We start from the raw sequence: 23,294 nt of genomic DNA on the forward strand, positions 1-23,294 counted from the left end.
CGGCAACGGCGAGGTGCTGGGCGGGAGCGCCCGGCAGACCCCGCTACCCCGAGCGGGCGGGTGCCTGGAGCGGGCAACCTCGCCGGGGGAGGTGGAGGCGGCCACGGCGGCCGTGCTGGGGCGCCCCTCGCGCAGCGCTCCATGCCGGTGTGGTGCTGCCGCTGCTCCCTGGCCGGTCATTTCAGGTGACTTCCCCACCAGGGATGGGAGGGGAGCAGGCGGGGATGCAGCGCTCTGAGGTCTGCGGCCCATCTGGAGCCAGGACCGGGGTGGAGGGCGAGCGCCTGGACCGCAGCGTCCCACCGCCTTGGCTGCCCTGCTCGGCGTGGGGGTGGGGTGCGGTGAGGTGTGGCGGGGTCCTTGCTCCAGCGAGCCCTGCGCTGTTGTTCCCTTTTCTCTTGCTGGACCGCGCGGGTCACGGGACTGCGGGACCGGCTAGGCCTGGGCTGAGTCGGTTACGGCTGGCTGAGACTTCTGAGTAAAGTTTTAGCGAAGGGCTCTACGAAGTGCCTGCCTCCCTAAAAAAATTTATTTCTTAAAAAGTCTTCTAAATAATTTAACGAGTGGAAGGAAGGTAGGGAACTACATTTCAGTGTCATCTAGTTACAAATAGATTCTGCCTTGTTAAGATGTTAGCCATGGTAAGCCATGTGTGTTGTAGAAATTTGAAGAATGTGGCGATTTTAGACTTAGCTTATGGGGCAAGTTTTTACGGATGATAAAAGATACTACGTTTCTAAAATAAAAGTGAGCGTGTTTTCTAGAGCTAGCATTTGGCCAACACCTGTCGTTAGTGGAAAGACTAGACCCTAAAAACTGATTTTAACCCAGGAGTGAAGAATTGTTAAGCTTAGGGAATACTTTAGTACCTTGCTTTACATATACTGATGTTCCAGAATAATACTGTATAAGACTACTTCTCTGGTAAGATATGAAATTCTGATCAGGCGTTCCTAAATTATGGGTTTCATAGATAGAATTTAGATAACCCATGAACATGGAAAGAAAGGTGTATCATTTCACTAAACTTTAAAAACTAATATTACTTAAGTTACAAATATAAGCAACAAATCACGGTAATAGTTGCAACTATCATCAGTAAAGATCATAAATACAGCCGGGTGTAGTGGCTCAACGCCTGTAATCCTAGCACTTTGGGAGGCCGAGGTGGGTGGATCACCTGAGGTCAGGAGTTCAAAACCAGCCTGGCCATCATGGCGAAACCCCATCTTTAAAAAAAAAAAAAAAAAAAAATAGATCATAAATACGTTTATATCACATTGCATTTGCAAATATGGAAATACTTGTTTCTTCAAAATTATAGTGACTTACACATCACTGAATTTAATGCAGTAGAGAAGTACATATACATACATATCACGTTTTCTTTTTATGACTGTTTTAATTGGTTTTCTTGTAAATCCTGTGTGTATTTAAGAACAGTATTCAGAGAAGAGTTCAAGAAGCGTCATCAAATAGTAAAAGGAGATGTAAGGCACAGAGAAAGTTCAGAACTTCTTTTGTAATAGCAATAATCCAAACTTGTCTAACTTCTCAGTGAGTTTAGAATGAGTCTCTCAGTTGTTGATAATAAGGAAAAATGGTTTCATATAATAAACGCTTGATTTTAACTTTTAGGCAAATTTGTTGACTACTAAAACAGTGATTTGAGAGTATCAGTTTCACTGTGGAAAGTTTTAGGAAATAGGTTCCCCTAGTGAAACTTGTTAAACTAAATAAAGCCCATGAGAAATTAACATGCCTTTCAGAAAATATTGTGTAAAAGCTTTTGACACCTTTTGATGTACAATGTGGGATTCATAGTCTTTTGACTAACCCTAGGTGGTGAATACAGTATGCTTCCTGCTGTGCACAGAAATTTGGCGTAGAGAGTGAAAACAAAGTATTTGCTGTGTTTTGGTCTTGAGGGACAGAAAGGAAAACAAGCTAGCTGCCAAAAGATAAACATTATGATTAATAAACCACACTTCTTTTTTCAAAAACAGTTCTGTTGTGTCTAAAGTTGTAGCCTTGGCTATTCAAGCTCTTTTTTGGTTCCATATGAATTTTAAAATAGTTTTTTTCTAGTTCTGAATTTTAAAATACCTTTTTCTAGTTAATTTGAAGAATGTCATTGGCAGTTTAATGGAGATAGCATTGTATCTATAAATCGCTTTGGGCAGTTTGTATGAATTTTTATGGCCATTTTAATGATACTGATTCTTCCTATCCATGAGTATGGATTGTTTTCCCATTTATGTTATCTCTAATTTCATTGAGCAGTGGTTTGTGTCATCTCTGATTTCTTTGAGTAGTGGTTTGGAGGTTTCTTACCAAAATGACTGATCAGAAGCCTCCAAAGGCGCAGGAGAACCTAACCTTGCACATACTTTGGAGAAATATCAGGGACAGAGCAGAATATAAAAAATGTTAAATGCAGTTGTCAAGAGGCAGAAGCAGGCACAGGCAAGACAGCAGATGCATCTGGATCTGATCAGAGGCAGTAGTTGGAATGAGTCAGGAATGGATGGATTGAGCATATAAAACTTCCTCCCAAGGATAGGCTTGCACTGTGAGGAGGGGTTTCCCTTAGTAGCCATGTCTGATTGGTGTCTGTTTTGGTCAAAAGAGGCTATGTAAGAGAAGTCCAAATATTTGGGGTACAGGTTACTTTCTTTGCTTCAAGAAAGCTCTCAGTGTATCCTGAGGGAGTCTCCCTATCCTAGGCTAGACTGGGAACACTGAAATTTATAGGGAAGTAGAAATTCCTGTCTCTGCCTGATTCTGTTTATCAACCTCTGGGATCAGTGAGTTGAGTCCTGTTAAATAATTGATCCATCCCATACTTATTTGAGAGTAGAAATAACATACTCACCCCCCGTAGATATTTAATTTAATAATTCCAGACGTTGTGGCTGTTGCTGACTGTATGAAGATAAAATTAATTAAGGTATTCTCAAGTAGTCTGTAGTATAATGCAGAACATCAGCCATGTTCAGGAGATACTCCCATGTAGTGCATGAAAATGTGAAAATGCTAAAACTAGTTTCTAGGGAACCAATTGACAAAAATTGGAAAATAACCTTAAGATCTTATTTTAATCTATTTTTGAAGTCTGGGTAAAATAGTGAGACCCTATCGCTACCAAAAAAAGGTTTTTAAATTAGCCAAGTGTGGTGGCACACCTGTAGCCCCAGCTACTCTGGAGGCTGAAGCGAGAAGATTGCATGAGCCCGGGAGGTGGAGGCTGCAGTGAGACATGATTGCGGCACTGCATTCCAGCCTGAGTGACAGAGCAATACCTTGTCTCAAAAAAAAAAAAAGTACTATATTTTTTGAATAAAAATGTATAAACCTAATTTCTTGTACCAAAATACACAATTAATAATATATAAATACAGTAACTTTTTCTTAAAATGTATGTGACTATATATTGTCTTTAATGCACTCACCTTTTAATAAGAAAAATGTAGAGGAGAAACTAGTCATTTCTAGGCTAGTTTCAGAGAATTATAAAATCCCCAGCACAATGCTGTCTTTGATCATGAGAGAGTCGCTTATTTCATAGAGGCTCGCCTAGAAGATACTTCTGAAAAGTAGAAGATACTTGAGAAAAACAGCTATCAATATTTGGGATTTTTGGCCTTCAAGTTGGTATAAGTTGACTTGTAGCTGAGCTATTAATTTGAAAGCATTAATCAGAAGGATTTTCTTTTCTTCTTTTATGGAACAATTAAAATACTTTATGTCTAAATAAACTCAGAGTATAGATTGATTTTTATAAAGGCTATATTGACTACTTTTTTTATTCCCTTTTTTTTTAAAGAAACTATAGTGACACTGAAACTGAAGGAGAAATTTTTAATTCCTTAGTGCAATACTTTGGTGATAATTTGGGGCGAAAAGTTAAAGCGATGCCCTTAGTTGAAGAAACTTCTTTACTGGAAGATTCATCAGTGACTTTTCCTGTGGTAATAATAGGTAAGTGATTGTATTTTATCTTTTAAAATTAGAGTTAGGACCCTTAATACTTTTAAAAATCTACAGTTAGTACAAGTTCTTAAGATTTTATTGAAAAGTATTCTTAGGTGGTTTGATAATGCTAGAGAAAACTAATAACCAAATCTTTGGAGAGTAATTGGTTTATCTGATTTTAGCACCTATGTTAAAATGTAGTCTTTTTACTGAAGAACTGTTACTGCTATATTATTTTAAAGTACCTCCTACATTTGTGTTAATTATATGACAGTGTCATGGTAATGTGATAACCAATATTATTAGAGCTCTGAAAAGCATTCTGTGTATATTGGGTAATACCTTACAATTCTGTAGACTTATGATGTTAGTATGGCAGATACAGACAGAGAAACTGACTCAGAAGTTGAGAATTTGTGCAAGTTAGTAATCAGTGCTCAATTAGCAATGACATTATAGTATTCTAAGATAATGTTTATAATTACCTTAACCACAGCATTACTATTTTATATCCTTCGTATCACCTCAACAGATAGGCATATAAGATATTTAAAATTAAACTATTAATAAAACCTAATTCAGATGTATAAGCTTTTATAATTTAGTTTTATTGTATGCATTTAATTACCTGGTTTGTATATGTTTCATGTAATATACAAACTCAAGGAATTCAGACAAGGACTATAGTGTGAAGCTAACTAAGCCAAAGGAGAGAGTTATGGAATATAGGTGCCTTGGTGGCATATGACTTCCTGTGTTTCTTTGATTGCTGCTTTCAAAGTTAGTAGGAAGGGGGGAAAATTCATGTCCTCTGACTGGCTTGTGGGAGATACTGTAAAGGAAGGAAAAGAGGAGAGCAAGATTGTTCTGTACTAGATTCTGTACTAGATTCTCCTCTACAGGATATGGTAGAGATGACAGTTTTTATAATAGTTCTCATACAAGAGATATCAGGGACCATATGTCATGTTTCATTTCCCCCCTTATGTCTAACCTTGGTTTTCTATCCTGAATGAATGGAGGATCCCTGTCTTGTGTGGCTAGGCTATAGGAAGGTCAGAAAAGGAAAACTTAACCTTTATCTGCACCTGCCCACCCCACTCCCCACAAAACAGCCTATCTCTGTTTTGCCTCAGCTAGCTGTGAATAGCTTAGCCTTGTGTATATTTATGTAGTGTCATTACTGTTGACGATGGCACCACCAGCCTGAGCATAAAGAGCTAATTAACGTGTTTTCTGTTGCTGCTGTAACAAATTACCACTAAAAACCTAGTGGCTTTAAACAATATGAATGTATTATCCTACTGTTCTGTGGGTCAGAGATTCAACATTGGTTTTCTTGGGTCAAAATCAAGGTGTTGGCAGGGCTATGTTACTTTCTGGAGGCTCTAGGGACGAGTGTTTCCTTTTCCCGGCTCCCTTCTGCAGCTTCAAAATCAACAAAAATGCTGTATTTTAACCTTCTTTCATTGTCATGTCACCCTTTTACCACAGCTAGGAAAAGTTCTCTGCTTTTAAGGACTCTTGTGATTAGATTGGGTCTACCTGGGTAATCTAGGCCACTTTCCATCTCAGTGTCCTTAATCAGAAATACAAAGTCCTTTTGCTTTGTAATAACATTTGCAGGTTCTGGGGGATAGGACTGGGGTATCGCTGAGTCTTGAGTCTTGAGTCTTGGGAGCAGCAGAGTCAGTCATCAGAAATGCAGAAGTCTGAAAAGATATTTCAAAAGGCCAGCCTCAGGTTCCTCAGTGGTGATGTTACCTATAATAGCAATTAGGGAAGTCACACATTTTGTGACCTCTGGCCACATGACTCTTCAGCAGTAAAGGATTATAGAAACTCTGTCCACATCTTAGCAGAATTCAGGCACCTCTCACAATCCTAACCTCATGGCGTTTCATTAGTTTAAGAAAGGCTTTTTAATTTTGGGAAGGGCTGTTACCATCCTTGCTTTAAGGTTAAACTATAAATTCTTTCCATGATTAACTTTGTCTGTACCCAGGAATGAGGGAAGACAGCCGGCCTTTGAAGCTAGAAGCAAGATGGGGTCTGCCATGCTAGATTTCTCTCACTGTCATGCTCTTTGCAAAGGTAGTTTTACATGGAAAACACTGGATAGTCAGAAACAAACAATTAAGACCTTTAAAACGGAACGATAACCTGATGAAGATTGTATGTTACCAAAATTTATCTGAATGTTGTATGTGAAATGACTGGGAATGGGTAAATCTCAGGGCAGAGAAACAGTAGAAAACTTGTCTTTAAGGTGATAGTACAAGAATGAGAATAGCAAAGACTACTGACTGGATATAGGGGGCACACTAGGTTAAAACCAGAAACTAACTTAGTTTTGCTAGTATCATATTTTGAGATAGGATGGGGTTTGAAGGAGAGGGCATCTAAATGAAGGTACTCATGAGCTTGCTTTTCAGCACATTGTGTTTTAAGTTATTAATGGGTCACTCTTATCAGGTAGAATCAAAAGTAGAATGGAAATGTGGGATATATCCTTGGGAAATAGGTCAATTTAGAGAACTAATTTTGGGTGTCAGTAGCATAGAGAGTGGAAGCCTTGAGTAGATGAGATTCCCAAAAGAAAATAGGAGAGAAGCCAAAGGTCAGCATCTCATGAAACATTTGGTTTTAAGAGATCAGAAAAGGAAGAATTGGTGAGGGAGAAGAGCTGTCTTCAAAGTAGGAGAAAAGCCAAGGAATAAGAGTATTAAGATGCATGACCTACCCCTTTCCACCTTTTATTTTTAATAGGAAATGGACCCTCAGGAATATGCCTTTCTTATATGTTATCAGGCTACAGACCATATTTATCATCAGAAGCAATACACCCAAATACAATCTTACATAGTAAATTAGAAGAAGCAAGACATCTTTCCATTGTTGATCAGGTATTATTTCTTACATGTCAATTTTAAAAAAATTTTTATGCTAAAATAAGATTAGTTTTTATTTATTTAAACTTTGTTTCTTAGTTGAAATCGTTTATTCTAAATAACACCTTATATCATTTTTATTTTAGATTCATAAATATAGTTCTGAGTTACTACTGTTTATTTTCTTGAATTTATTAGAGCAGAGTTTTCTGAATTACTTCCTAATGGAGTTTTAGTAGGTGTCGTATGCTCAAGTTTGGGAGTACTGCTTTTTATCATTTGAGCATCATGGTAGACATTAGAATACGCTATCTGGGAAATGCTGGCTTTTTTCAAACTCTGTCTCCCTTTTGTTCATTTAGGACTTAGAGTACTTGTCTGAGGGCCTTGAGGGCCGATCGTCCAATCCAGTTGCAGTACTTTTTGACACACTTCTTCATCCGGATGCTGACTTTGGGTATGATTATCCATCCGTTTTGCATTGGAAATTAGAGCAACATCATTATATCCCTCACTTAGTTCTTGGTAAAGGTCCACCTGGTGGGGCTTGGCATGTGAGTATATTTTTCTTAGCATTTTAGTGTATGTGAATTACTATATTTTGTCTTGATAAGACCAACTTGATTCTTAAGCCTTATGATAATACTGTTATATATGATGTTTGTCACATTTTTATTTGAGAGGAATTTTAATCTGTTCAAATAGTTAAATATGAGTTTATTATGAGTTGTATTATATCAAGCCAAATTTGATTACTGGTACAGTCTTAAAATAAGCATTTCTTTATACTATCTTATAAGAATTATGTAAAAAATATTTCAAGAATGTTTTGTATAATAAAAAATTTAAAATTCACTTATTCATTTTAGACTTTACAGAATCTCATGTATTTCAAAGTAGTATCCATTTTCTCACATTTTCAGGATTAAACGAAAAATGTATTGTAAAAGAGGGTGTATTAGTCTTGACTGTGGTAACAAAATACCATAGAATTAGTGGCTTAAATAACATTTATTTCTCACAGTTCTGGAGGCTGGAAATCTCAAGATGAAGGTGCCAGCCTGGTACCTGGTAAAGGTCCTCTTCCTTGCTTTCAGATAGCTGCCTTTTCAGTGTGTCCTCAAATAGCAGAGAGAGAGCAATTTTCTCTTCTTATGAAGCCAGTAATCCCATTCTGAGCGACCTACCCTCATGACCTTGCCTAGTAGTTAACCTGGTGTCTAGTGTGTAGTGAGTGTTCATTTGTTATAAAAATTGATGTTAAGTAATGTAGTTTGCTATGTTATGAATTATAGACTTCATAGGAACTTTAATGTTACATACCAAATTTTTAGTATGAACTTTAGTTGGCTGTTCGTATATTAATGCACTTATGTACATCTGAAAAGTTGTTTACATTTATAAAATGACTGTTTCAGGGTATCAGGGGACATTCCTAGATTAAATATATTATGGATTCCTTTTAAAATCTTTATTTTCTTTATAATAATGAGTAGCAACTACCAAATTATTTGTTGCTTTTAGCTTAAGTTTTATGATTTTTACTTTTAATATCAACTTTATTCAAGCTTAATTTATCTACAATAAGTCACATCCATTTAGAGTGTATAATTTGATGAGTTGTAACAAATGCCTATAACTGTGAAACCACCAATACAAGATAAGAAAGAATTCTGTCATGCCCCAAAACTTAAGTGTTTCTATTTGCTCTGTTAATTAGTAGCATTCTTAATTAAAAAAAAAAAAAGCCATAATATATTTGGAGGTGTGGAGGACATTTAGACTGCCTTCTCAGAATTCCTGAGGTCTTATTTTACTTACATTTTTCTGCTTTGAATAATGTGCAGGCAATAATTGATGTCTGTTTATTTCATTTCTTTAACTTATGTATGAAAAAGTTAAAGTATGGATAAGCCCTGATTACCAAAAACACATTTTGAGCTAGTGGTAAAGCTTAAATTTCTGATATTTTTCAGGCATGTATTCACTAGAATAGGGCTATAAGTAAGTAATATTTGAACTGTGTGCCAGTTGTCAGTCATCACTTCTATGAAGGTTCCTGATGTTCCTAGACATAATTACTTGATCCCACCTGCGTTCCATATCTTAATCTTACTGTGCTTGCCTGTAGTACAGTTTATTTGTTTATGCGACCATTTCCCCTGCTATGCTTTATGTACATCCTAATTAACCTGAGTCATGACTCAAGATGTAAAGTCTTTGAGTCATCTCTCTCTCTCCTACTTATCTTCATATAGTTCTCTGTTTCTCTTGTGATCTAGTTTCTCATCACTCTCCTTTCTTCTAAACTTTCTGTGGCCCCTTGAACCAATTTAGTGATAAACAACTTTTTTGCTTTCCCACATCCTTAACCATTCAGTCAGATGCTGCTTCTGCTCCCTTTCTTGAAAGCTTGCTATCTCCTAAAGATACCATTCCTACCGCAGCCTTCTAAAGTGGAGCCTATTCATTCTCCCATAACCCCATGTCCTATCAGGTTGGCTAGTAAGGTTGGTCTTCTCTTTACACCCCTATGCACTTGTGTAAAAAGCCCTATTCCTTTGAACAAGTCATGCCATTTTCTAGCTTTTCTACCATTCCAGACTGTCTCCAGTTACTGAATCTGTGGCACCTAACTCATGGTCTTCCATTATATACCAAGTTTTATTATAACCTTGAATAATTTACCTCTGCAAACATGACACAGAACCAAGATCTTTTTAGTTTCTTGATCTCCACATTCTCGATGATGTTGTATTCTTCATTAGCTACTAACTCCAGTGGTTCCACTGGAGATCTTGTCTCTTATAACTACTGAACTTGTGAAAACCTAAATTCTCAAATGTCTTCCTTTCTGATCACAGTTTACTATTCTTCAAGCTGTGTCACCCAGTAATGCACATTTTAATCTTTAAACACAGAGTGTGCTCCAGGCCATGATCTTCATATCCTGATATCCTGGGTTCATTGAGTTAACTATTCTCTTTAATTTCCTTAACCCATTGTCCTTCCATCATGTGGGTTTGGCAAATAGGCAATTGATCTAACTGTCCACTTTATCTTTTCTTGAGCTGTCAAATCCCCAGAAAAATAAATTATACAACTGTGAAAATATTCTCCACTCTTAGTTGGGGCCAAAACACTACTATAACCTTTGATATTTCCTTATTAACTTCTTTTCAAACTGTTACCTCTTTTTTTTTTCTTTTATGCTTAGAAGTGCTCTTGGTTCTTATTTTACAGAGAAAATGTAATCCATCAGGATTGAACTTCCACAATTTCACACTCAAACCTAAAACTTACCACATTGATGCTAATTCTTTTTTTCTTATCTCCTGTTATAATGAAAGAGATATTACTCCTCCTAAGGCTCACCTTACAGCTACATTCTGGATCTCTATCTTCCCAAGAACATTATTTATTTGATTTTCCCCATTTATTTTATATCTGCAGTTTCTCTACCAGCTTCTGTTGGTCAGTACGTAAACATGCTAAAATTATTTCCATCTTTAAAAACAATTTTAGGTGCCAGCTGATCTTTTATCCTTTGCTTTATAGCTAACTTCCTGAAAGAGTTACCTGTACATACTTCTCCCTGCTTTTGCCTTCTGCTCCTTAGCTCACTAACTTTACCTTCTGCCACTGGTTTTCCATTGGAACTGTTTTTTCTGAAAGTCAGTAACTTTCTTTTTTGCTTAATTTGATGACGAGTCTCAAAATTTATCTTTTCTGACCTCTGTACCTTTTGACAGTGTTAATATCTTTCTTAGGTTCTCTGAATCTTCAGTCTCCTTGTTTTTTTTTCCTGTTTGGTCACTCCTTTTCTGATACATTTATGGATTCTTGTCTTTTTTGTGGTGGTTTTTGAGATAGGGTGCTCTGTCACCCAGGGTGGATTGCAGTGGTACAGTCATAGCTCACTGCAGCCTCGAACCCCTCAGCATACTCTTCATTCTCCCTGGGTTATCTTACCTACTTCAATTGCTTGCATATTGATGTTGATTGATTCCCAAATCAAAACTCCCAAAATCAGAACCAGCCCAGATTGCTGTTTCTCATATATCCAACTAAATACATTCCCTCGATTTTTCTGCAGGTCATACTCAACATGCCTAAAATGAATTATCATCAAGTTCCTTCAATTTCATTGTCATTAAATGACACTCTCATGTAGTTACTCAAGCCAGGAACCCGAGAGTCTTCCTTGATTTCTCTTTCTTCGACTCCCATTTCAAATTAATCATCGAATCTTTTCATTTCTGATATTTTGGGTCCACTACTCTATTTTGTTGCTAATACTGGTCACCATCATCTTTCACCTGAATTACTGCAAACCCTTTGTAAATGGTTTTCTTACTCATTGTGTCTTCTTCAATCCATTATCCATACCAAAGCCAGAGTCATCTTTCTAAATTACACGTCTGAGATGTTACACCAATGCAGTTGGTCTCCGTTTATCTAACATGTAGTATGTAGAGTTTCTAATGTATTTCATACTCTGATCTAGCCCTTACTTAGATTTCTTGTCATATTCCTCTTTTTATCTCTGACATTCTGTATTCTAGTGTGCTTTTGTTGGGGAGTCCAAGTCTATTCTCAGACTTGAAGATTCAGTAGGATTCATAGGACTCAGAAAGATGGTATACTTGTGGTTAAATTTTATTACAGTGAAAGGATACAGATTAGAATCAGAAATGGGAAAACGCTCATGGGGCAAAGCCCAGGAGAACCTAGTAAAGTCACAGTGGTGGTGTCTAGGGATGTTTTCTGTGGGATCAGTCATGATAGGCCAGCAGTGCCCCTGTGACTCACCTCTGCCTCCCAGAGCAAAAACTGGTATTCACATAAATCACATTGTTAGGATAAACTCTCATGGTCACACTGGTTGGTACAGCATTGCCGAGGCTTTAGGCATGCGAAAACCATGCTCATCAGGTAGAGTATTGGAAGGGCTCAGAAGTTATTTCTGAGAAGGTGGCAGCCAAGCCCGGTCCTGAAGACAGGCCTGTTTTGGTCCTGTGAAAGGTTGGAGCAACCCAGGCCTGCTGAGTTTAATACCTTCAGTCACAAGGTTGAATTTCTTTTAACTCCTTGAAGGATACTCATATTTGCTCTCTTTATTAAGCTGTCACATGAATTTTTATGTGGCCTGGAATGTTTTCCCTTTCTAATGGTACACTCCAGTCTATTTGTGTCCTTGAAGAACCAGATACTTTCTATATGCTCCTACAGTACTTCTGTTCAGTTTGCATCCTTTAATACTAGTCTCCATGGCAGCATGCATTCGTGGCATATAAGTTGCATGAAGAAAAAAGGTAGATTAGGAGAAAAATGAAGAAATCAAGGCACTGGGGCTCTCAACCAACTGGAAGAACTGGTGCAGAGGGAATAATGTTAAGAGATTGTTTTCAGGAAGTCAAATAGTGGTATTTTAAGATTTTGGAGTTACAGGTGAAACTCAGTTTCCAAATAATTTGATAGATAATAAAGATGATTCCAGTTTTCCACCTTCTTCCTTCTGAACCTGGTATCAGGGCTAGCCTTCCTCAAAGCAGGGTGGCAGCTTGCTCTATTCTCTTTCTTGGGTGATTTATATATAGTCACAAATGATGCTTCACAGGGCCTAGCACATAGTACTCTGTGAATGTTAGCCAGTTATAATAATAATATGCCCCATTTTCAAACTGGGTTAATATTGTAGAAGCAGAGCAAGAAGTTATGAGAAAAGAAGCCACTGCCTAAAAGTTGATTGAAAGAGATCATGGAGGTCATAGGTATAATAGATTGTTGGCCTTTGGGCTTTTCTTGCTTTGTATTGAGCAAAGCAGAAATAAGTAGGGGTGCTTGATGGCAAGCAGTAGCCTCAGCAGTGGTTCTTTTTCTCAGGCAGCCACTGCCTATTTCTGTATCTTTAAGAAGAGATGCCGCTGTATCCACGTCAGCCTAGAATTTAGAATTATAATTGATGGAGGGGGAAAAGCTTTGTTGCTAATTAAAAAAAAAAAGTTAATAATTTTAAAATGGAAAGCCATCTAAAATTTTAGAACTTAATGAACATTTTTCCTTTTATTCAAAAAGTGAATATACTGAATTTTTGTTTCCCTGACATATTTTACATCTAAATTATCATGTTGATCATAGACCAAAGATATCAACATTGTGTAGGGCATTGGGTAATATTGTAAATTGTTTTACAAATGTATAACTATATGAAAGAAGGTTGATGGGATAATATCAAATAGTGAAGGTATATGAAAGTTTATTGGAATAATGCTTTTGAGGTAAGTTATCCAACCACTTAGGACCGCTGGAGCACACCTTACCCAGAGCCATAATTATTGTAAATGAGATAGATTTAATTAAAAAAAAAAATGTTACTTCTTGTTTTTTGACTATACTTTTTTTTTTTTTTTTAACTCTAATAGAATATGGAAGGCTCCATGTTGACAATCAGCTTTGGAAGTTGGATGGAACTACCTGGGCTTAAATTTAAGGACTGGGTATCAAGTAAACGAAGGTAAAGATTAAACTGTATTACAATTATTTTGTGTACATGAAGAAAGAGAATGTGGAAAAATTTGAAAATATTTGTGATTTTTGTCATGGATGAAGAATATAAATGTATATATCTTTCAAGTAAAAATGTGTCCTTGAAGCAGTGATTACAATATGCTAGTTTTCATTTAGAGATATAAAACTAAGCACAGAGATAAGGGATTATTGCAGATTGGTTTGTTGTGACTTTTTTTAAATCATAGATTTATCTACTCTTTTTAAATCACCCTCTGTTTAGTTACTTTCTCATCCCTCTATATATTATTTTTCATCCTTTTTTTGTTTCTTCTTTGAGACGGAGTCTCACTCTGTCACCCAGGCTGGAGTGCAGTGGTGCGATCTTGGCTCACTGCAACCTTCGCCTCCTGGGTTCACGCCATTCTCCTGCCTCAGCCTCCTGAGTAGCTGGAACTACAGGCGTGTGCCACCAAGCCCGGCTAATTTTTATATTTTTAGTAGAGACAGGGTTTCACCGTATAGCAAGGATGGTCTCGATCTCTTGACCTTGTGATCTACCCACTTCAGCCTCCCAAAGTGCCTGGATTACAGGTGTGAACCACCGCTCCTGGCTTATTTTTCATACTTTTATCTGTTTATTTATATGAGTTGATAGATAACTTTATGCATATCTCATATATGAATACCTAAACTATGGACTAAACTGTTTGACTTTCAGGGTAAAGATTGTATACTTTATGATTGATAATTTAAAGTGACAGATAAACTAGAATCTGGCTTATGGTTGGCTAACTGGGTATGAAGGGACATATTTAATATTAAAAAAAAAACAGAATAGAACTGAGGGCCGGGCGCAGTGGCTCAAGCCTGTAATCCCAGCACTCTGGGAGGCCGTGGTGTGTGGATCACCTGAGGTCAGGAGTTCAAGACTGGCCTGGCCTGCATGGTGAAACCCTGTCTCTACCGAAAATACAAAAATTAGCTGGGCATGGTGGCAGGCGCCTGTAATCCCAACTACTCGAGAGGCTGAGGCAGGAGAATCACTTGAACCCAGGAGGTGGAGGTTGCAGTGAGCCGAGATCACGCCACTGCACTCCAGCCTAGGTGACAGAGTGAGACTCCATCTCAAAAAAAAAAAAGTAGAACTGAGAAGAAATCTCATCTTGGAAAACTATAAATTTATTTATTTTGGGAGAAGATCCCAAAATTTAAAAAGACAAATATGAAAATCCTATCAATCATTTTCAAGGATAGGAAATATTAGATAAGAATTACTAATACAGAGAATCTATTCTAATTTGACTACTCACAAAAACAATGAGTTAAGCAAGACGTTACGTAACCTTTGTTAGAACAGGGATGTAACATTTGAGTACTTCACTTCCTGCTAGATAACAACCATGTTAATTCATAGAAATTTTCCTTAATTTGAAGAAATTCAGGGAGAGCAACTTTAGATCATCATGGGTAATTGAGATTAAACCTTTCAAAAAATTCATTTTAGGATTTTAAAAAGAAAATATGTATGGGTTTGAAACTTGAAGTAAAATTAGGCAAGTTATACAGTTCTTGATCTTCATAAGTAGGCAGGTGAAATTGCTTAACACATTTTTAAAATGGGTAAGAGAAAGCTTTATGATTTATGTACGAGAAGCATTTACTTATGCGTATTGTTTTGAAGTAATATATGCAAATGAATTTTTTGATAAATTTAGGTTTAGTTGCTGCCTTTGCATAGTGTTAAGAGCAGACTCTTAGGTGTCTATAGAGATTGGGAGAGTTTGAATCCTGACTCTATGGCTTCTAGTGTTATGATCCTAGACAAATAAACTTTTAGTTGTTAATTTCCCATTCTGTAAGATGGAAATGATGATACAGCTATGTATTGTTTAGTGATGGGGGTATGTTCTGAGAATTGTGCCATTAGATGATTTTGTTGGGCAAACATAAAGTGTACATACACAAACCTCCGTGGTATAGCCTGCTACACACCTAGGCTATATTGTATAGCCTGTTGCTTCTAGGCTACAACCCAGTACAGTATGCTGCTGTACTGATTACTATAGCAATTGTAACACAACGTAGTTTTTTATCTAAATATAGAAAAAGTACATTAAAATATGATACAAAAATTAAAAATGGTATACCTGTTATAGGGTACACCATGAATGGAGCTTGGAGGGCCGGAAGTTGCTTTGGGTGAGTCAGTGAGTGGTGAGTGAATGTGAAGGCCTAGGACATTACTGCACACTAAGGTACACTTTATAAACACTGTACACTTATGCTACACTAAATTTATTTTTTAAAAGGTAATTGCACCACAACTTGAAGATGACTATGATGTCACTACGCTGTAGGAATTTTTCAGCTCCTTTATATCCTTTATGGGACCATTGTTGCATGTGTCCTTGGTTGATTGAAATGTCATTATGTGACACGACTGAAGTAGTAAAAATTGAAAGTTAATTCTAAATCATAATTATAATCTTTCAAGTTTAAAAGAAAAATTTTTGTGAACTTCCCATTATAAGCTACAGACAGTCCTTGATTAATCATGGTTTGACTTAAGATTTTTAGGTTTTAAGTTGGTACGAAAGTGATGTGCACTTTATACAAACTATACTTTGGGTACCAACACAACTGTTCTGTTTTTCACTTTTGTATAGTATTCAATAAGTCATATGAGATATTCAACACTTTATTATAAAATAGGCTTTTTGTGAGATCATTTGGCCCAACTGTAGGCTAATGTAAATGTTCTGAGCACGTTTAAGGCAAGCTAGGCTAAGCTTTGATGTTTGGTAAGCTACGTGTTATTAAATGCATTTTTGAATTAAAGTATTTTCAACTTATGACTGGTCTATTAGGACAAACCCCATTGTAATTTGAGGAGCATCCACATCATCAATTATGTCAAATAATTTGCTTCTTATCATTGATTGGGGCAGGGGATTTTGCTTGTTGCTTTGAACTTTGGAAAATGACAGACTAATTCAAGTTTTTCACAAAGAACAATTATGTTTTAGCTTTCCTTATGAGTAGGAAAACACAGAGTGAAATGTCATCTGTTATTTACCTAGATGTAAGATGACTTTGTTTAGCAAAAGACAGATCTGAATTATTTTCAGTTATTAGGAAAATACCAATGTACTACATGGCAAGATGGTATATATAATTTTAAGAAGCATATATACTACAGTTAAACCTGTAATATCTCAATGATTGTGATGAAAATAATTCAGTTGACAGTAAATAGATTATAATTGTGAGATAGAGTAGTACAGTTTTCAAATATCCACATTTTAACCTTATTTAATGAAAGTTTATAAAGCAGTGTATTTGAGCAAACACTATGCATGGCACTGAGGAAACAGAAATGCATTATAAATAGTCTCTGCTCTCATGGGACTTCTTTTGCTAAAAGTAATTCATGAAGATTTTTAACTAAAAATAGAAGTTTGGTTTTTTTTTAAGTGTTAGGATAATGTATAGCTAAGACAATCCAGGAGAATTAAAAAGCTATAAAAGCTTACTAGATAGATAACTATAATCATGGAAACTGAAAATAGTATTCTTATAGGATATTTTTTCTTTTCCTTTTGTAGAAACCTAAAAGGGGATCGAGTCATGCCAGAGGAAATAGCTCGCTACTATAAACATTATGTGAAAGTCATGGGTCTTCAGAAGAATTTCAGAGAGAATACTTACATAACTTCCATATCAAGACTCTACAGAGATCAAGATGATGATAATAGTCAAGACAGAGATATTTCAACAAAACATTTACAGATAGAGAAGTCAAACTTTATCAAGAGAAACTGGGAAATTAGGGGTTATCAGCGAATAGCTGATGGTTCTCATGCTCCTTTCTGCCTCTTTGCTGAGAATGTAGCTCTAGCAACTGGAACGTTGGATTCTCCTGCCCATCTGGAAATTGAAGGGGAAGATTTTCCTTTTGTGTTTCATTCAATGCCTGAATTTGGAGCTGCTATAAACAAAGGAAAGTTGCGTGGCAAAGTGGATCCAGTGTTGATTGTAGGTTCTGGGCTTACTGCAGCTGATGCAGTACTATGTGCTTACAACAGTAATATCCCTGTGATTCATGTGTTTCGCAGACGAGTAACTGATCCAAGCTTAATTTTCAAACAGCTTCCCAAAAAGCTGTATCCTGAATATCATAAAGTCTATCATATGATGTGTACTCACTCATGTTCTGTTGACTCAAATCTTTTATCTGATTACACCAGCTTTCCTGAGCACCATGTGCTTTCCTTTAAGTCGGACATGAAATGTGTTCTCCAAAGCGTCGCTGGATTGAAGAAAATATTTAAGCTCTCTGCAGCAGTGGTATTGATAGGTTCTCATCCTAATCTGTCTTTTCTGAAGGATCAAGGGTGTTACCTAGGTCATAAGTCAAGCCAGCCAATCACATGTAAGGGCAATCCTGTGGAAATAGATACATATACTTATGAGTGCATTAAAGAAGCCAACCTTTTTGCATTGGGTCCTTTGGTTGGAGACAATTTTGTTCGATTTTTAAAGGGAGGGGCACTGGGTGTTACACGCTGTTTAGCTACAAGACAGAAGAAAAAGCAGCATTTGTTTGTTGAAAGAGGAGGAGGAGATGGAATAGCTTAAAGCAAGTTTACAGGTAATTAAAATGGACAGTTTGCCATTAAAGATTTTTAATAGTGCTTTTGCAGTGTACTGGCTTGAATTTTCTGGACTTGAATTAACTAGAGGAGAGCCTCAAACTAAAGTAACTTCATTTTTTAAAGTTACTAGAATTTGGTGTCCTGATTTATATTGTAATGTTTCAAAGGTGTCACTGTCAGACAAATAGAAACACTGCCAACTTGGTGTACCTTAAGCTTTGACTTAACTAAAACATTCTTTTCTTCCAAAACTTACTTTTTGTGATCATTTTTTGGTTATTATACTTAATTCCAAAATATCACAGCCTTGAATCTATAAAACTGTGCAGTCCTTACACCAGAAATTATCTTAACTATATAATGGGTCACCCTGCTGTTCAAAGGGTGGTGCAAGGACCAGCAGGATCTTCATCTGTACCTTGTTAGAAATGTAAACTCTCAGGCCCACAACATACTTCCTGCATTTTAACAAGATCCCCAAGGGATATGTATGCTCAAAAACTTGAGACACACTGGTTTAAATGAAAATGGACTATAAGGTATGTATACTGGGGGGGGATGAGGGTAGGAGGCATTTACAACTCAGGTTTTATTTATTTTGAAATTACCAATTGTGTAAATCTAATTTATTACCAAATAGGGTCTTTTAAAAAAATGTTTTTATTGTTGAAACCTTGACAGGTACTTCATATTCTTCTAATAATTTGTAACAGTCCAATAATGTGGCATGCAGTTTGACATCCAAGAACTCTCCAAGATATTTTTCAGAGATTTGTTCTCAATTTAACTATCATAGCATTTAACTAATCTGATTTGTAGTTCAATAAACTCGAAGAGACGACCCACAGGTCGAACTACTTATCCCTGTGTGAATATTGAATTACTTTCTATCACTGAAACTAAGATATTTGGGCATGGTAAGTACTTCTAAAATTGTAATACTATTTGGGCATTGTCCAAATTATTAAAAGTTAGGAAATAAGGTCAAAATTTTTCTTTTCCATCCCAAAGGTGTACTTAGAGATCTCTAATAGTGTTCATTGGAGATGACGTAGCAGCTCATATCATGGTTGTTTATTGGCTTTATCTGTTCTAATTATGTAAATGTGTTTACTGTCTGTTTCCACACAAACTGCTGGAATTTTTTATGTTAGACAAAAACATCTGAAGTTCTCCATGGCAAATTTGAAATTTTTAGTCATTTTCTTTTTATTTTTTTGGTACAGTTATTTCATCCGGAATGTCTTCGTTTAACCTCTTGTTATTCTGTTTTTCATAGAATTAAAAGTGGACTAATGTGTATTTTTCTGTTCATTTTATTGCAGTATTATATGCTTAGCTTATTAGGAACATAAGTCACCTTAAATATAATTGTATAGACTATATTTGCTTCTATCTACTAATTGCTTCCTATGAATTCTTAAACTCTTGATAATATCACACCTAATTTAACTTGATTTTACAAGCTGTATAATGCAGTTTTAGTTTCCTATTGTGGTAGTAACTTTTTTCAAACCAGTTTCACATCTTAATGAAATAATGTAACATTCTCTGACTGCACTTGATTCAGTAGTCTCTTGCCTGTTTTTGACTCTGCATGAATGGATTAGATGTTTTTCTTACTGTCACTTCTAAATAGAAAATGGCAGTGTTTTAAAAAATGGTTTCTAGAGAAGGATAAAACCTTTGACATACCCTTGTGTCTCAAAAGTCCACACTTAGTCAAATACAGCTTTTTTTGTGATGAGAGTATTCATTAAAAAAAAAAAAGACTTCAAGAAAAATAAAGGTTCAGTGGAGCTGCAAATAAACCTGGTGAATAATCTCATCTTTGGTAATCTCCCATTTCCTGAGTTCCCCCTCAATCCAAGCTGTCCTGTGTGGTATATATAACATTCAAGCATTTTCTCTGAAATACTGTATTCTCATACTCTATAAATTTCTGTCCCATAATTCTAACACTTTACATTTTTCTTTAGTGTCAATGAGCTAGCTATTCATAAAGGGAAAAATCACTAAATACTTGTCTAGTTACAGCATGATGTGGGCATCTCCTTATCCCTCGATTCCTGGCTTGGTATCTGGCAAACAGTCCATAATTAGCAGATGTTGCAAGACTGTTTACAAAGCAGAATTTATTTGGGGATTTAAAGTGCAATGATACAATAAAAAGATTTAGTTACAGCTTCCAGTGTTTTGATTATATGAAACACATCCAGCTACTTTTTTGAAAATTTAAAGTTTTATCATGTAATATATTTCCATGGCATAATTTTATGTTTTTTTGAGATGGAGTCTCGCTTTGTTGCCCAGGCTGGAGTGCAATGGTGCAATATCAGCTCACTGCAACCTCTGCCTCCTGGGTTCTAAGTGATTCTCCTGCCTCAGCCTCCCAAGTAGCTGAGATTATAGGTGCACACCACCACGCCTGGCTAATTTTTGTATTTTTAGTAGAGATGGGGTTTTGCCATGTGTCGCATCAAATTTTAGTTGATTGTATTAGTTAATAGGAAGTGTTGGAAAAATTCTAAATGAATCCACTATTAAAGCAAGTTTCACTAAATCTCAGCTGTTGGAACACTGAGGAACGCAGAATGAAACAAAATTAGACAATATAAGTGTCATTTAAAAATCTAACTGGAGGCTGGGCACAGTGGCTCACACCTGTAATCCCAGAACTTTGGGAGGTCAAGGCAGGTGGATCACCTGAGGTCAGGAGTTCAAGACCAGCCCAGCCAACATGGTGAAACCCCTTCTCTACTAAAAATAAAAGTTAGATGGGCATGGCGCTGCATGCCTGTAGTCCCAGCTACTTGGGAGGCTAAGGCACAAAAATCGCTTGAACCTGGGAAGCAGAAGTTGCAGTGAGCTGAGATTGCACCACTGCACTCCAGCCTGGGCCTCAGAGTGAGACTGTCAGAAAAAAATAAAAATCTACTGGTTACAAAAGCTGCTTCTTGCATAGAGCCATTTTGATCTGATCACATCATACAGTCCTTTAAAAACTGTTTAATACATTCCGACGGGGGGTAAAGGGCCTGAGCCCCCCTAAGGCTGGTCTGAAGAATATGTGAAATAAGGATTAAAGAGATACCCGGATGATTTTGAACTACCCCCCCTTATGCAGGTTATTCAAGAAAAATGGTGTCTTTGGGGAAGAAACCGGGTAAAAAAGGGAACGATGATGGCACCCTCAAATTAAAAATTAAAAGGGTGGCATCGTGTTTTTAATCATGATGGAGTAATGAGAACTGGGCTTACCCTTTACTGTAATAATCAACTGTAAAACTCTTAACCAGTGTTTTCACACAGTTGTCGACAGCAGTCCAGGACTGATTTTTAAGAAAAGCAGCAAGCTCCATAATGACCCTGACTCTGCTTGAAGCTACTTTGCAAACTAACACAAAGTGGAGTATGTCTGCTTGGGAGAAAATAACACAATTTAGGGTTCCTGGTAGAACTTGCTGAGCAGAGTACTGGGGAGGAGGAAGTTGCAGAGAAGCAGCTGCAGAAATTTGCATAATTTTCTTACATCTGGCACAATACTAAACAGTACAGGGAGAAACATGGGACTTGGTAGGGATCAGCAACTATAAGCGAGGGGCTGAGTGGAGACTTTGAAGGTATTCAGTTCTGGAAGACATTGGAGTTCTGGCCAGATAGTAGACTCAGACCTTGCTGAACACCTCAAGCATTCAGCAGAAATCCCAAAAAGGCCATGCCTTGAGAACAGGGGTACCTTAATTTGCCCCAAACTAAGCCTCAACAGGATCAAGCAGATCTATGAGTAAATTAACTGCCTGCTAGTACAAGACTTGACACACCTCAAGGAAGACAAAATCCAGACTGTCAGAACAGCATGAACAATGTCCAGCATATGATAAAAGATTACTGGGTGTCCAGAAAAGACACTGTGACACAAACTGAAAAAAGCAATCAAAACAGACCTAAGAATTTAAACAAATGTTGGAAATCGCAGACTTTAAAACAGTTAATATGTTGAAAATATGAAAAGGACACTAAACAAGTGAGGAATCTCAGAAAAACAAAAAAGTGAATGTCCTATAGCTGAAAAATACATTCTGAAATGAAAAATTCACTGGATGAGCTTAACATACGGAACACTGGAGAGGAAAAGATGAATGAACTTGAGGACAGGTTAATACAAACTATCCAAACAAAGCATAGACAAAAATAAAAACTGCCAGACTTGATAGGATAATATCAAGTATCTAACATGTATAGCTGGAATTCAAAAGGAGATGAAGTGAGACTGAGCCAGAAAAATACATATTTTGAGAATTAAAAGCTGAAAAATTTACAAATTTCATTTAGGAAATCTACAACCCAGGGGTGGGCGTGGTGGCTCACGCCTGTAATCCCAGCACTCTGGGAGGCCAAGGCAGGTGGATCACCTAGGTCAGGAGTTCGAGACCAGCCTGACCAACATGATGAAACCCTGTCTCTACTAAAGATACAAAAAAGCCAAGCGTGCTGGCAGGCACCTGTAATCCCAGCTACTCAGAAGGCTGAGGCAGGAGAGTCGCTTGAAGCTGGGAGGTGGAGGTTGCAGTGAGTTAAGATTGCACCATCGCACTCCAGCCTAGGCAATAAGAGCAAAACTCCATTTCAAAAACAAAACAAAACAAAAAAATACAACCCATAGAGCCAAGAAACCCAAACTGCAAACAGGATAAATATAAAGGAAATCACAGCTATGCACCTAATAGTCAAATTGCTGAAAAACAGGAAAGTTTAAAAGCTGTCAGAGGAAAAAAGGACAGGGAACAATGATGAGAAGGAATATGTGACTAGAAAAAAATCTAACCAAGAATACAGTCTTTAAATATCTTTTAAGTGCTGAAGTAAAAACACTGCCAAACTAAAATTGTATATCCACTGAAAATATTTTTCAAAATGAAAGTAAAATAGTCATTTTTGGAAAAGTGAACATTGAGAAAATATGCTGTCAGAAGACCTGCACCGCAAACAATGGAAGTTCTTTACACTGGAGGTACGTGATACCTAACGAAGCATCTATCTACATAGAGAAAAGAAGAATGCCAGAAATGGTAAATAAAAATAATGTATTTTCTCATTTCTTAAATTATTCAAAATCCAATTGACTGTTGAGAATGTGTTTGACCAAAAATAATTTAAAACAAAAAGTAAAAAATTGTATGATTTAGGACATGTAGAGTAAAATATATGATAATTATAGCACTGTACAGAAAGACAAGTAGAAGTATATTTCTTTTTC

At 36.7% G+C, this 23,294-nt stretch overlaps 1 protein-coding gene across 1 annotated transcript; it reads left to right on the plus strand.

Annotated features, from left to right (window-relative positions):
• Positions 1-113: 113 nt before the first annotated feature.
• Positions 114-19,336, plus strand: OSGIN2 (oxidative stress induced growth inhibitor family member 2). The gene is made up of 6 exons (XM_012465090.3): positions 114-185; positions 3,827-3,981; positions 6,745-6,881; positions 7,229-7,420; positions 13,292-13,383; positions 16,985-19,336. Exons 1-6 carry the CDS (start codon positions 142-144, stop codon positions 18,015-18,017), a joined length of 1,653 nt encoding a protein of 550 aa, XP_012320513.2. The 5' UTR covers positions 114-141; the 3' UTR covers positions 18,018-19,336.
• Positions 19,337-23,294: the final 3,958 nt, after the last annotated feature.

This window comes from Aotus nancymaae, unplaced genomic scaffold (assembly GCF_030222135.1).
Source record: "Aotus nancymaae isolate 86718 unplaced genomic scaffold, 86718_ANA_hifiasm-v0.15.2.pri h1tg000036l, whole genome shotgun sequence".
Taxonomy (NCBI): domain Eukaryota; kingdom Metazoa; phylum Chordata; class Mammalia; order Primates; family Aotidae; genus Aotus; species Aotus nancymaae.

Excerpts from the sequence above, each read along its gene's own strand:
- OSGIN2 (XM_012465090.3), top strand. The coding sequence starts at position 142 with ATGCCGGTGTGGTGCTGCCGCTGCTCCCTGGCCGGTCATTTCAG. Across the intron at positions 3,982-6,744 it reads TTTTCCTGTGGTAATAATAG|GAAATGGACCCTCAGGAATA; the intron begins GTAAGTGATTGT and ends TATTTTTAATAG. Across the intron at positions 6,882-7,228 it reads ATCTTTCCATTGTTGATCAG|GACTTAGAGTACTTGTCTGA; the intron begins GTATTATTTCTT and ends TTGTTCATTTAG.